The 14,043-nt window shown below is 36.1% G+C and overlaps 1 protein-coding gene across 1 annotated transcript; it reads left to right on the forward strand.

Moving 5' to 3' along the window:
* The first annotated feature begins 11,182 nt into the window (after positions 1–11,182).
* LOC132029912 (exocyst complex component EXO70A1-like) lies at positions 11,183–13,911 on the forward strand. The gene has a single exon (XM_059419319.1). It carries the CDS (start codon positions 11,704–11,706, stop codon positions 13,726–13,728), a length of 2,025 nt encoding a protein of 674 aa, XP_059275302.1. The 5' UTR covers positions 11,183–11,703; the 3' UTR covers positions 13,729–13,911.
* Positions 13,912–14,043: the final 132 nt, after the last annotated feature.

Below are 14,043 nucleotides of genomic sequence, written 5' to 3' on the forward strand. Positions count from 1 at the left end.
GGTATGTTTGCCACTTACCACAACTGCACGTTCTCGTGCCCTCATAAACGGTATGTATGTTTCCTCCCTTACCCTGGTAATAGCCTGTTCTGACTCCATACACACGTTCAGTCAGGCTACACTCGGTCATCTTGTGCAACTGACCTTTTTGCCTGTGATACTCCATCATTTTGAAAGGTTTTGGCATCTATCTCCCATCCTCTGCTAATATAGCTCTATCTTTCTTGGTTCTTGTCACAAACCTCTCCACAACTTGCATGAAAGTCATTCTTACCATTGCAGTAACGGGTAATCCCCGAGCAGATTTTAGCAAATCATTGAATGACTCCGAGCTGTTTGTTGTGAGCATCCCCCATCTCCTGCCTTCACAAGCATGTAATGTCCATTTTCCAACTTCGATTTTCTTCAAGTATATGCTTCTAGACTCACTGCCTTGATCGTCTCCATCCTCGCGAGCCATTTTTTTTGTTGATGCTCCATCGCAGTAACCCACATCAATTTTTTGAGTGTGCCGTTTCCAAACTTCATTTGAAAATTTATGATGTGCCTTAAACAATAGCTATGGTAAGCAAAGGGAGGCTGCCACCCCTCCAAAGTAGACATGCAATGCATTATGCCTTAATGTCTATCAGATAGCACGCATATGCCCATACGATCCTTAATAATATGTTGCCTCAAATGTGTCAAAAACATCCCCCATGTGTCGTTGCTCTCGTCAGTGGTAACTACGAAAGCAAGAGGGAATATCAACCCATTGGCATCCATTCCTACTGCAATCAGTAGCTTAATGTTGTATGCACTATATTATGCGTGCCATCTATGGATATAACTGGCCGGCAGTAACCAAAACCATCAATAAATGGTTTGAATGCCAAAAACACATAGTTGAAAACTTTACCGCCCAGAAACCTCCACTCTACAATAGTTTCTGCATTGAATTTTTGTAGAGCTGCCATATACCTCGGCAACGTCTTGAAAGAGCCCTCCCAATTTTCATAAATCATCTCAAACGCAAGCCTACACCCAAGATATCCCTTTCTCTTGCTTATTGTTTTTGAATATACCATCTTAACATTTCTAAAGCAATCTTTGATGGGGATCCTGCACAAGTTTAAAACAGCAACACTTAGCAATGACAAATTAATTGATGTAAGAATTATAATGAACTAGGTCGGATAGGTTACCTTGGGTTTCGGCAACGTCTTTAAGTAGCACTTGAGCAATCATATTTATATCTAAATTAAAATGATCTGCTCGATTCTCTCCCATATCACAAATGTGACGTTTGTGGAATTTTGTGATAACTCACATGTCATCGGGCTTTTCAATTCCCTGAAGCATCCATTGACAGCCTTGATATTGTCGTCTACAAACTAGTCTCCATATTTTTCTGGTTAAATCATTAACCCTATACTCCCTATGTTCCTTGTAACAATAAATTTTTACTGCCCTTTGCAATGCCTTTTTTTATCCGAACACCATCCCTTTTTCAAGGTAGCAATCATCTTTTATAAGATCTGCCAGTTTTTTCACATTTTTTGACGACATTGATCATCTTTTTTGGTGAAGACAAAGGCATCAGCCCGACCTTAAAGATTGTCTAGATATGGAATATTATCAGAATGCCACTGCATTGGGCTTTCAGGAGGGCTTTCCGGAGTTGGGTTTTCCGGCAGTGGGCTTTGCATCAATGCTATTAAATTTGTTTGCTGCCCACCAGATTGAACATCGACCTCTTCGTCATCATCATCGATTTCTTTTGCATTATTCGGTTCGCTATCATTTGATGATGTCTCACAATAATTTGGACAATCATCACCATCTAAGAAAGGCCTCTTCCTACATGAAAAGTAACATATTTTAAATACTAACATCAAATATATATGGATTATTTAATATCAAGGTGATGAACCTACCGATATTGATGTATATTGACATGGTTTATAGAAAGATCATCTCCACCGAACTGAGTGGATTGCCCAAAATCATCATTCGGTACCACTGGCGAGTTTTGTGAATAATTTTCAACTCCACTGAACTAAATTTTTTTCCCAATATTACTCATATCAGGTGTGTAACCCCTACAAAGATACCAAAAATGGATATTTACCAATAAATAAAATAAACACGTGCTACTACACAAAATAATAATTTAAAAATGGATATTTATCAATTTTCAGTGTAAGTTTGATTAAATTGCTGGCTTAGAGTTTCCAACGGGACTTGACCACTCAAAATGTGTATATAAGAACTAAAGTCCCCGTAAGTGCTATCATGATTAGGCTGGACTTGAGGGACTTCTTCAGGTTTCTTTTCTATATACATTTCAATAACATAAATGGCGACTAAATCCCTATATTCTTTAGACGCCCTCAAATACTACCTCAAAGAGTCATCATCATTGATATTTCACACACCATAAAGCACTAAGCCTTGTGCAGAGATGTGTGGATATCTGCCAATTACAGATAATCCATACTCTGTGGGATAAGTTTTCATTTTTTTATGGGTAGTCGTGGTCGGCATCGAGGGGACTGGTGGTGGAATGGAGAAGTGCAAGGGAAGGTGGAAGCAAAGAAGGTGGCGCATGCGAAGTTGATAGAAAGCAAGGATGAGGTGGAGAAGTGGACGAATATGGAACTTTATAAGATAGCGAGGAAGGAGGCGAAGTTGGAGGTTTCGACGGCAAAAACGGTAGCTTTTGAACGCCTTTATGTTGAACTAGAAGAGAAAGGCGGGGATCAGAAATTGTTCAGGCTAGCCAAGGCGAGGGAGAGAAGGGCATGCGATATGGATCAAGTGAAGTGCATCAAGGACGAGCATGGAAAAGTATTGGTAGAGGAGACTCTCATTAGACGGAGATGGTAGTCATACTTCCATAAACTCTTGAATGAAGAAAGGGACAGAGACATTGTGTTGGGAGATTTGGAACATACAGGGAGGCGTCACGATTTTGGATATTGCAGGAGTTGAAGAGGTTAAGGGTGTTGTTCATAGGATGCGCAGGGGAAGAGCGACGGACCTGACGAGATTCCTGGGAAATTTTGGAAGAGCGCGAGCTCGGTAGGTTTGGAGTGGCTGACTAGGTTGTTTAATGTCATCTTTAAGATGTCAAGGATGCCCGAAGAATGGAGGTCGAGCGTAATGATCCCTCTATACAAGAACAAGGGGGATATCCAGAGTTGCAACAACTATAGAGGAATCAAGCTGCTAAGCCATACTATGAAAGTATGGGAAAGGGTGGTGGAGATGAGGGTGAGGAGAGGCGTGTCTATTTCAGAGAACCGGTTGGATTCATGCGGACGCTCAACTACACAAGCCATCCATCTTGTGAGAGACTGGGTGCGGCAAAGATAGGGAGAGGAAGAGGGACTTAAGCATGGTATTCATCGACCTAGAAAAGGCTTACGACAAAGTTCCAAGAGAGATCCTATGGAGATGTTTGGAGGCTAAAGGTGTACCTGTGGCGTACATTAAGGTGATCAAGGACATGTATGAGGAAGCCAAAACCAGGGTAAGGACAGTAGGAGGGAACTCAGAGCACTTCCCAGTTGTGATGGGGTTACATCAAGGATCAGCTCTTAGTCCGTTTTTATTTGCCTTGGTGATGGATGGATTGACGCTACAAATTCAAGGTGAGGTGCCATGGTGTATGCTTTTCGCGGATGACATAGTCCTGATCGACGAGACTCGTAGCGGAGTTAACGCTAAGCTGGAGGGTTGGAGACATACCTTGGAGTCTAAAGGGTTTAAGCTGAGTAGGACCAAGACAGAGTACTTAGAGTGCAAGTTCAGTGAAGCACCTCAGGAGGTTGGCGTGGAAGTTAGGCTTGGTACCCAGGCCATCCAGAAGAAAAATAGTTTCAAGTATCTTGGGTCTATTATGCAAGGCAGCGGGGAGATTGACGATGATGTCACACATCGTATTGGGGCAGGGTGGATGAAATGGAGGCTCGCTTCCGGAGTGCTATGTGACAAGAAGGTGCCACCACAACTTAAGGGCAAGTTCTACAAAGTGGTGGTTAGACCGACTATGTTGTATGGGGCGGAGTGTTGGTCAGTTAAGATCTCTCACGTTCAAAAGATGAAAGTTGCCGAGATGAGAATGTTGAGATGAATGTGTGGGCACACCAAGAGTGACATGATTAGGAATTAGGCTATTCGGGACAAGGTGGGAGTGGCCTCGGTGGAAGACAAGATGCGGGAAGTGAGACTGAGATAGTTTGGGCATGTGAAGAGGAGAGACACAGATGCCCCAGTGCGGAGGTGTGAGAGCTTGGCCATGGATGGTTTCAGAAGAGGTAGGGGTAGGCCGAAGAAATATTGGGAAGAGGTGATTAGACAGGACATGGTGCAGTTACAGCTTATCGAGGACATGACCTTAGATAGGAGGGTTTGGAGGACCCACATTAGGGTAGAAGGCTAGTAGATAGTCTCGTTATCCTTCCTTATTAGTAGGCGCATTATCGCATTATAATTTCTTGTGCTCTGATTTCTGCTATTATCTATTATTTCCTGTACTTTGATTATTCTATTTTATCTGTGTCGCTTTCGTTATTTGCATTTTCATATCGCTTTGAATTTCTTAGCCTTATCTGACCTCTTTTTATGCTTTTTATTGAGCCGAGGGTCTTTCGAAATGTAGTCCTACCTTGGTAGGAGTAAGGTCTGCGTACACTCTACCCTCCCCAGGCCCCACGTTGTGGGATTTCACTGGGTTGTTGTTGTTGTTGATGTAGGTAAGTGACTAATGTTTCATAATTTAAGGTTGTTGGAAACTTTACATGGGCTTTTTGTTTGATACTATAACGAACGGTATTATTGTCATCAAGTATATCTCTATCCCAAAATAGAGAAATCCTAATGGTTGATGAAGGAAAAGACATTTTTTCTTTGAAGTTTGAGTTTTTTCAAGAACTTAAAAGACTTAAACTTATGAAATGAATGAGTTTTTACTTCATCCAACATTCATATTAAATAAGCAAAATATGAGCGCAAAAGTGAACATTTAAAAAACGTAGGAATCCTATTGCGCATGAAAATACTGTGCAATACTTTTGCGCATAAAAATGTTGAGCAATAGGATAAGATTTTTGAAATAATGCAGCATGTGTTGTCAAATCAAGCATAATGTGTCATAAAAAGCAGTCAAATAATGCAGCATTGTATTGTCACATCAAGCATAGTGTGTCATAAAAAGTGGACAAGTATAGTGTGTCATCTATGGCTCGTGTATTTCGCATTTAAATGTTGCGCAATACAAGTTAGTGTCATAAAAAGCGAACAAATAATGCAGTATTGTATTGTCTCATCAAGCATAGTGTGTCATAAAAAGAGGTCAATAATGCTGCATTGTGTTGTCACATCAAACATAGTGTGTCATAAAAAACGGCCAAATTATATAGCATTGTGTTGTCACATCAAGCATAGTGTGTCATAAAAAGCGGACAAGCATAGTGTTTCATCTATGGCTTATATATTGTGCATTTAAATGTTGCGCAATATAAGTTAGTGCCATAAAAAGCAGACAAATAATGCAGCATTGTGTTGTCACATCAAGCGGTCAAATAATGTGTCATCTATGGCTGATATATTGTGCATTTAAATGTTGTGCAATACAAGTTAGCGTTATAAAGTGTAGTATATAACATGATTGACGAACAACTAGCATTCACATTAAAACAAATTATCATGTCATTCTATACCCAATTTGCTGATATTGGTTCTATTACATGTTTTAACCCACAAGACATATTCGAAGCAATGGTTAGGACATGAAAACTAGATGATGATTTTAAATACTCAAATAACCCGAACAACATATTCAATCGACAATAGAATAACACAATGAGAGAGGAGTGGGATTGGCATGTCGGGGAGGCTGCAGCACTTGAACAAAACTTGAGGTCATTAGGGCTTAAACGCCCAAAAAAAGGTGCTATGTCAATGCCTCGTGACACTCCGCAAGAGTTGAATTTTGCTCTTAACCTTTTTCGCAAAGAGAACAATCGGATGAAAATACGTTGCCTAAGGGTAGAATATGGTCAACATGGTTACGTAAGATTGAGATCCAAGTGGGATTCGGACTGTGAGATGTCCGTTGAAGATTAATTTTTTTTATATAATAAAATAAGAAGGTAGGGTCATAATTGTTATGCCCTATTTTGAACGAGTCCAATATAGTTTGCAACTTCCCAGTTCTTCTAATTGGTTTAAAAAGGGTTAGAGTCGCCACCTTATTTTTAAGGAAAAATAGGAAACCCGTATGTATTTGTGTGTCTACTCCATTTTTAATCCATAAAACATATGAGATTCTAGATAAGAATTTTATTTACCCCGAGGGGAAGGTATTAAGCATCCCTCAGAGCCTGTCCGAAGACAGACCTTAAACTTAGTTTAACTGAACACTAGAGGGGGTTATCTATCTGTTTATCATTATTATTACATGTTTTCAAAATGTTATGACTTCATGAAAAGCTACACTAGGTGATAATATACTAAGTATATACAGTGTATAAAAATGTATTTATATCAAGTATCAAGTATTTATAAAGAATGTATATTAAAAAAGAATATATAAAAGAGTATAAAGAGAATGTACCTCGTAAGTATAAAAGTGTATCTGTTAGTATAAAGAGTGTATATATGTTAGTGTAAAGAATGTATACAACTATATAAAGAATATATAAAAGAATGTAAGAGTATGTAAAATAAATATATCAAGTATATAAAGAATGTAAAATAAATATATCAAGTATATAAAGAGTGTGTGTCTATGTATTAAAAGAATGTATGTATATTAAACATATAAAGAACATATTTCAAGTATAAAAAAGTGTATATCAAACATGAAATGTATAAAGAATTGTTTAACTAGGTATATTAGTGCATAAAGAATGTAAAAATAATTTACAAATATTCATTGGTGTAAAGAGTTTATATAATGAAATTATTCAGAAAAGTGAAGTTTATTTGACTTGTTTCTACCGTTTAGCTAAAAAGAGTGTTCATTTAATGAATATCCCATCAAAAGAATAAGGAACAAAAGTTTAGTAAAATGTTTTGGTAAAAAAAATAAGTATAAAGAAATATGTATGAAAAATGAGTGAAAAGATATAATGCCTTTTAAAGAATAAAAGATTTGCAAATGGACGGCCTAGTATGACCTAGCATCAAAAATGTGTATTTAACTTAACTAAAATATATATTAGTGGATACGAAACAATATAAAATGTATGCTGTATTAAAAGTGTATAAAGAATATAAAATAAAGGATGGACTAGTATGTTTTGCCTAAATGCCAAAAGTGTGAATTTAATGAACAAAGTATTTATACCAAGTCAATTTAATCTATTTATGAAAGTATTAACTGCCTAAGTCTTGCCTAAAGCGAATGACAAATTTTAAGTTAAACAAACAAGGCGACAAGTAAATAAATATATCAACCCGTCATTCCAAAAATAAAGTTTCCACTGTACTACGAATTTATGTTTTGTACAGTTATGGAGAATGGGGAAAGTAAATACAAACAGTGATTCGGGTCCTTTCCGAGTGTCGTCTTCGAGATGTATTTCCCCATACCTATATAAGCACTTGGTAAAAAAGTTAGTAAGCAAATAAATAACTACCTAATGAATTAAAGAAATGATAAATAAACTTAAAATAAAACCCGTCTTTTGTACATGGGAGGCCTTGGAAATCGACGGAAATTTCTTCATCGGCCAAAAATGTAGTATTTGTAATAAATTGCAAGATAAAAGAAAAATGTATTGGCTAAAATAATTTAAAAACTCAAAAAGTAAAGGATGTAACATAAAAGTCTTAAAAGGTGATTTGATATAAAGTCCTAAAAAGGTGATTTGACATAAAGTATTTAAAAAAAATATTTGATAAAAGTGAGGGTGAAACTTGATTTGGTCCTAGGATGTAGTGTAAAAGTGTATACGGAAATGATTTATATAAAGGAAATATATGATTTATATAAAGGAAATATATGAATATAAAAATGAAAATATATGTAAATGTAATATGATGTACAGAAAATGTAAAGAGCAAAATGTGTATAGAAACAATAAAATGGGCATGTGGTGTGATGGAACAAAAAATGTAAAAAAAAAAAATGCTTGAAAATGTATACATGTATAAAAAATAAAAATAAAAATTGTAGAAACAATATAACAAAAATATAAAGATAATGTATGAAAAATATAAGGATAATGTAGAGACAATAAAGTGCATTCTCTTTAATGAAAAGTTTCTCCCTTTTTTACTTAGCAGTTAGGTAAAGTATGTATGTACATGTATATGTATATAATGTATGGTATAAAAATATATAAAAGAATATAGAGATGTAAAATGATGTAAAGGAAAACTGTGGGTTAAAGTGGAAAAAAGATGTATGAAAAATGTAGAGAAAATATATGAAGAAAATGTAGAGATAATGCATGAATAAATATAAACAAAATGCATGAATAAATATAAAGACAATACATGAATAAGTGTAGAGACAAATGCATGACTAAATATAAAGACAAATGCAAGAATAAATGTAAAGATAAATGTATGAATAAATGCAAAGACAAATGCATGAATAAATGTAAACACAAATGCATGAATAAATATAAAGACAGTGTATGTTATGTATATAAAAAATATAAAGACAATGTATGAAAAAAGAAGAGAGAAAAAAAATATAAAGAGAGAAAGAAGAGGCTAGCCTTGCTAATCTTCCTATGAAGAGAAAATATGAAGAGTGTAGAGAGAAGAAAAAATATATGTGAGGTAGTGTGAAGTGGTGAAAAAATAAGACCCATCTCCTCTATTTATAATACAAAATGACCCCTTGTTCTATCCAAAAAATAAAGTACTACACCACATTGTCCCCTTAATGCCACATTTGGTCTTTAGGTTATTGTTCAATGGGGATTTCATCCTTTTAACCAATGTATAAAAATCTATTAACCAATGGATGAAGAATCCAACCCATTACTTCAAATGTCACCTTTTTAAAAAGTGACAAGATCTTGACTTGATCGAATTCTTGCTCTGCGTTTAAGAATTAATTGCTCCGATTTTCTCTACAGTGACGGACTATACTAAAATATAGTTAACTAATGCATGTATAAATAATAATGTAAGTATAAAATTTAAATACTAATGTATAAGTTACAAAAATGTACTGCTATAAAATAAAGAGACAACTATTAATTGCACAAAATGGTTGTATTACGCTGTACATGTGCAAAAATAATGATTCTTAAAAATGACAATAAATTGATAAAATTCCTAAAATAAGGATAATCATCAATAAATTGATGAAAAATGTAAAAATGTGTAAAAAGCTATTTCGTGCTCTTTAACGAATCAGGACCACCCGAAACATTAATTTAAGCACGTCGAGCCAAAATTAGGTGTCAACAATAATGACCACCCCTGAGGGTACTTGGTTTCCATCTATATAAGTAGCATTTCATTTATTATTAGACTACAACATTTTCAATGTCGAATAGTACAAATGTAAATTGGTCTTTATTCCTTCCAAAGGATTCGAATAGCAGTTGTGATGATAGTTCAAATCATAGCAGCTATTCCCGTGAATCAAGTTTTCTTAATAACAATGATTTCAAACTAGATGATATGAAACCCCACCTTCTTATAGAGCATAATATTCAGATCCATGAGAATATTTTTGCGGGTTACGTCGAGAATGGGCCCATCGGCATACCAAATCAGAACGTCTTATTCGTGACTTGAAAAATATCAACACTCAAATCCCAAAAAGGTACTCAATAACCATGCCTCGAGTAGTCTAGAAACTTGCGGGCTTGTCGTACAAAGGATATGCTAGCAAGACGTAGCAGATTTTACATGCTAAAATTGGCCGAAGAACAAGCATTATGAACAAGTAGAGAATTAACATCTACAGAAAAAAAAATATGTCTTAAGAAACCCAAAATATTGTTCTGAGGATGATATTGAGGACTTCTATTCTGATGATGATTAGGGGTTATTTTGGTTCACTCTCTCAGATTTTGGGTAATTTAAGTTTCGGACTCTTGCGGTTAATTTGTGTTTTTAGTTTATGATGAAGTTACCAATTTGAATATTTTTAGTATGTTTTAATTTGCTTTGATTGCTATAGTCTATTATTAATTTAAATAATCTTCTTAAAACAGAGTACATAAAAATAATAAACAACAGAAACAAAGTACATAAAAATAACAAAATACATAGAAAAACAAATTACATAGACATATTAGACTTAATAAACAAAATACATAGAAATAATAAACAACAACAACATAGCACAAATAGTCTTCCAAAATTTTAGTTTTTCTTTCAAAGCATTTTTCTTGTGTTGAGTTTCTCTAAGGTAGACCTTGAGAAAACTTTGTTTTTCTTTGGATTCTTTTAGCAACACCTCCAAAAGGTCAATCTTTTCTTTAACTTCCATAAGCTTAAATTGCAAATCAACTTCACGGTATCTCTTGAGATACATGAAGTTGCGGTATCTCTATTAACAGGAGGCTTTTTAATTTTCGCCGCCACCGTTTTATCCACGGGAATGTGATCTTCCCAACGAAAATATTTGCAACCGCCCATATACTATAAACATTACAAGAAAATCAATTTTAAAACGTATAATATATAAATAATGTGAAAAAAAAATTAAAACCTAAACGAAATGTAAAAACAGTTACTTTGGGCACTTTACAACACCAAAAATGACGCCCCGGATTATCTTAGGTCCTTGATATTTTTAGCTTACAATAACGATCACATTCACAAACATCGGGTTCTATAGCAAAGTTTGATATTTCAAGGCTTTGAGACATGATTTGAGGGGGGCTAAAGTATGTTGAAAGAGTGAAAATGGAGGAGGTGAAGAAGAGTAGCTTGAAAAATTAAGTTGGGCAGGATTTTATTGAACCTATATTGCGCATTAATTTAGTGCACAATAGGGCTAAACTGTAAATTTGCAGTTTGGTCCTATTGCATAATAAATTAGTGCGCAAAGGTTACTTCGGTCACTTTTTCTTAGTAAGGTATTTTAGTGCCTTTTGATACTTTGTGGGTTAAAAAAATTGCTGACTCCTCTTTTCTGAGTGGCCAAGATTCGTGTTGGCCTAGTTCCTTGTCGGACATCCACTAACAAGTTAATATTTACAATAATTCTAAGAATAAACTCTCAAGTCTTTCTTCCAAGTTCCCAATTTTGACTTAAGGGGTGTCCTTTCTTGCTCCTTCTTTCTCTCTCGAGTGAATCTCAAACATTTTCCAGTTGACTCACTTATTCATATTGCTGATATTGATTCTTGGTGTCCATCAAGATTGCTTTTTTAACTCCTTTTTTGGCTTGCACACAATTGGTCAGTGAGTTTTTTTGAAACCATATACATCTTTTGCTGCTTCTTGATTTTACAACTAGTTTTTAGTTCAGATTTGTGTGTTTTCTGTTGAGTAGTATTTTGGTTTTGGTTTGTTGAAAGTTTGCTGAAGCAAACAATGGAAGTTCACTTCTTCAAGAATCCAGATTGATTTTTGTTCTTTGAGTTTCTTGTGTACATTGCTTATATATTGCTGAAATTAACGTATACTATAATATTTTGGTTGTGGAAGTGGTTTGAGATTTGAAATTTAGTAGTGGGGTTTATGTTAAAGTACTAGTTTTTCAGTTGGTTTTGGCAAATTTTGAGTAATTTCATGATGACCATGATGGAAAAAGGTGTTGAACACTTGATATCTGCTAGGAAGTCTTTGAGGGTTAATTTGGAGAAATCAAAAGCCTTAGGTTTATCTCTTGAAAAAGATGGCCCTAGATTAGTTGAGATTAACCAGAGATTGTCTTCTTTGGAGGCTGCAATTAGGCCAATTAGGGCTAAAAGTGATGCTCTTGTTGCTGTTGTTGGACATATTAATCGTGCTGTGTTACCTGCCACTGCTGTTCTTAAAGTTTTTGATGCCATTCATGGGCTCGAAAAGTCGTTATCTGATCCTGAATCTGACCTCCCTGGGTACCTTAGTGTGATCAGGAGGCTTAAAGAGGCGTTAAGATTTTTAGGGGAGAATTGCGACATGGCAATTCAGTGGTTGGCGGATATTGTGGAGTACCTAGAGGACCATAGTGTTGCTGATGGAAAGTTTATTTCAAGTTTGAAGGAGGCATTGACTTCTCTAAGGGAGCTGCATAGTGGGAAGGATGGGGTCCACCTTGACGGAGGACTTCTTGAGGTTGCGTTAGATAGATTGGAAAATGAATTTAGGCGGTTGCTGACTGAAAATAGTGTACCGTTGCCAATGTCTACTCTGGACTTGCCAGGTGAACAAGCCTGTATAGCTCCGTCCCCGCTGCCCGTTGCTGTTATAAAGAAGCTACAGACTATACTTAGCAGATCGGTTGCCAATAACAGGGTTGAAAAGTGCGTGGAAATCTATGTTGAGGTACGGAGTTCTAATGTCAGGGCAAGTTTGCAGGCACTTAATTTGGATTACCTCGAGATTTCAGTCTCCGAGTTGAATGACGTGCAGAGCATAGAGGGCCACATTGGTAATTGGGGTAAGCATCTAGAGTTTGCTGTGAAACATATTTTAGAGGCCGAATATAAACTCTGTAACGATGTGTTTGAAAGATTAGGGTTGGATGTGTGGATGGGGTGTTTCGCAAAAATAGCTTCCCAGGCAGGTATTGTTGCGTTCCTTCAGTTTGGAAAAACTGTTGCAGAGAGCAAGAAGGATCCGATTAAGATGTTAAAACTGTTAGATATCTTTGCATCTTTAAATAAGCTGAGATTGGATTTTAATCGGCTCTTTGGTGGAGCTGCATGTGCTGAAATCCAGAAGTTGACAAGGGATCTAATAAAGCGGGTGATTGATGGGGCTAGTGAACTCTTCTGGGAACTTCAGGTTCAAGTTGAATTGCAAAGGCAAATGCCACCTCCTCCAGATGGTAGTGTCCCGAAACTTATCATCTTTATCACCGACTACTGCAATAAGCTGCTTGGAGATGATTATAAGCCAATTCTCACCCAAGTTTTGGTAATTGAAAGAAGTTGGAAGCGTGAAATATTTCAAGAGCGGCTTCTCTTTGATGAGCTACTGAATATTATGAGAGGTGTTCAGTTGAATTTAGAGACATGGTCCAAGGGATACAAAGATGATACCTTGTCGTACGTGTTCTTGATGAACAATCATTGGCATCTTTATAAGCATCTGAAAGGCACAAAGCTCGGTAGTCTTTTGGGAGATTCTTGGTTGAGAGAACATGAACAGTACAAGGATTACTATCCTGCCGTCCTCGTGAGAGAGAGCTGGGCGAAGCTTCCTGCTCTATTAAGCCGGGAAGGTCTTATTCTCTTCTCTGGTGGGCGTGCCACTGCTCGTGATCTTGTTAAGAAAAGATTAAAAGCTTTTAATGAAGCTTTTGATGACATGTATAAGAAGCAGTCTAATTGGGTCATTCTTGACAAAGAACTAAGAGAAAAGACATGCCAGCTCATCATTCAGACAATTGTACCTGTTTACCGGAGTTACATGCAGAACTATGGGCCATTGGTTGAACAAGAAGGAGGTTCCAAATATGCAAAGTACACGGCTCAGTCTTTGGAGAAAATGCTGAATTCTCTTTTTATTCCAAAGCCTGTGAGACATGGAAGTTTCAAAGTTCGAGTACCTAGTGGAAAATTCAACAACAGTGTTGCAGATCAGAATCAGACTGCTAATGTTAAGTAACTGTGAGCTTTTTATCCTCAAGGCAAAGTTTGATCTGTAAAAGATTCGTCAATTAGACCTATTCATTTTATCTTATGTATTTACTCATTCATTTATTCACAAACTAAGCATTAGTACCATCTCCTGAATTGGTTGTAGCTGTCTTGTACAATGGATAAGTACAAAATCAGAAATTTAGCAACTATATAATGTTTATTTGTAATTTGCTTATAAATTTATAGAAGAAAGACAATGGTTGAATCTCCAGAAAAAACTTGCTCATTGTGCTGTTGGATGGAAATGTTATTTAGTAGACCCTTGAGCTACAATTGAACA

This window comes from Lycium ferocissimum, chromosome 9, assembly GCF_029784015.1.
Source record: "Lycium ferocissimum isolate CSIRO_LF1 chromosome 9, AGI_CSIRO_Lferr_CH_V1, whole genome shotgun sequence".
Classification (NCBI taxonomy): Eukaryota; Viridiplantae; Streptophyta; class Magnoliopsida; order Solanales; family Solanaceae; genus Lycium; species Lycium ferocissimum.

Bases quoted from the DNA above. Each gene is read 5' to 3' on its own strand.
- LOC132029912 (XM_059419319.1), top strand. From the start codon at position 11,704: ATGATGACCATGATGGAAAAAGGTGTTGAACACTTGATATCTGCTAGG.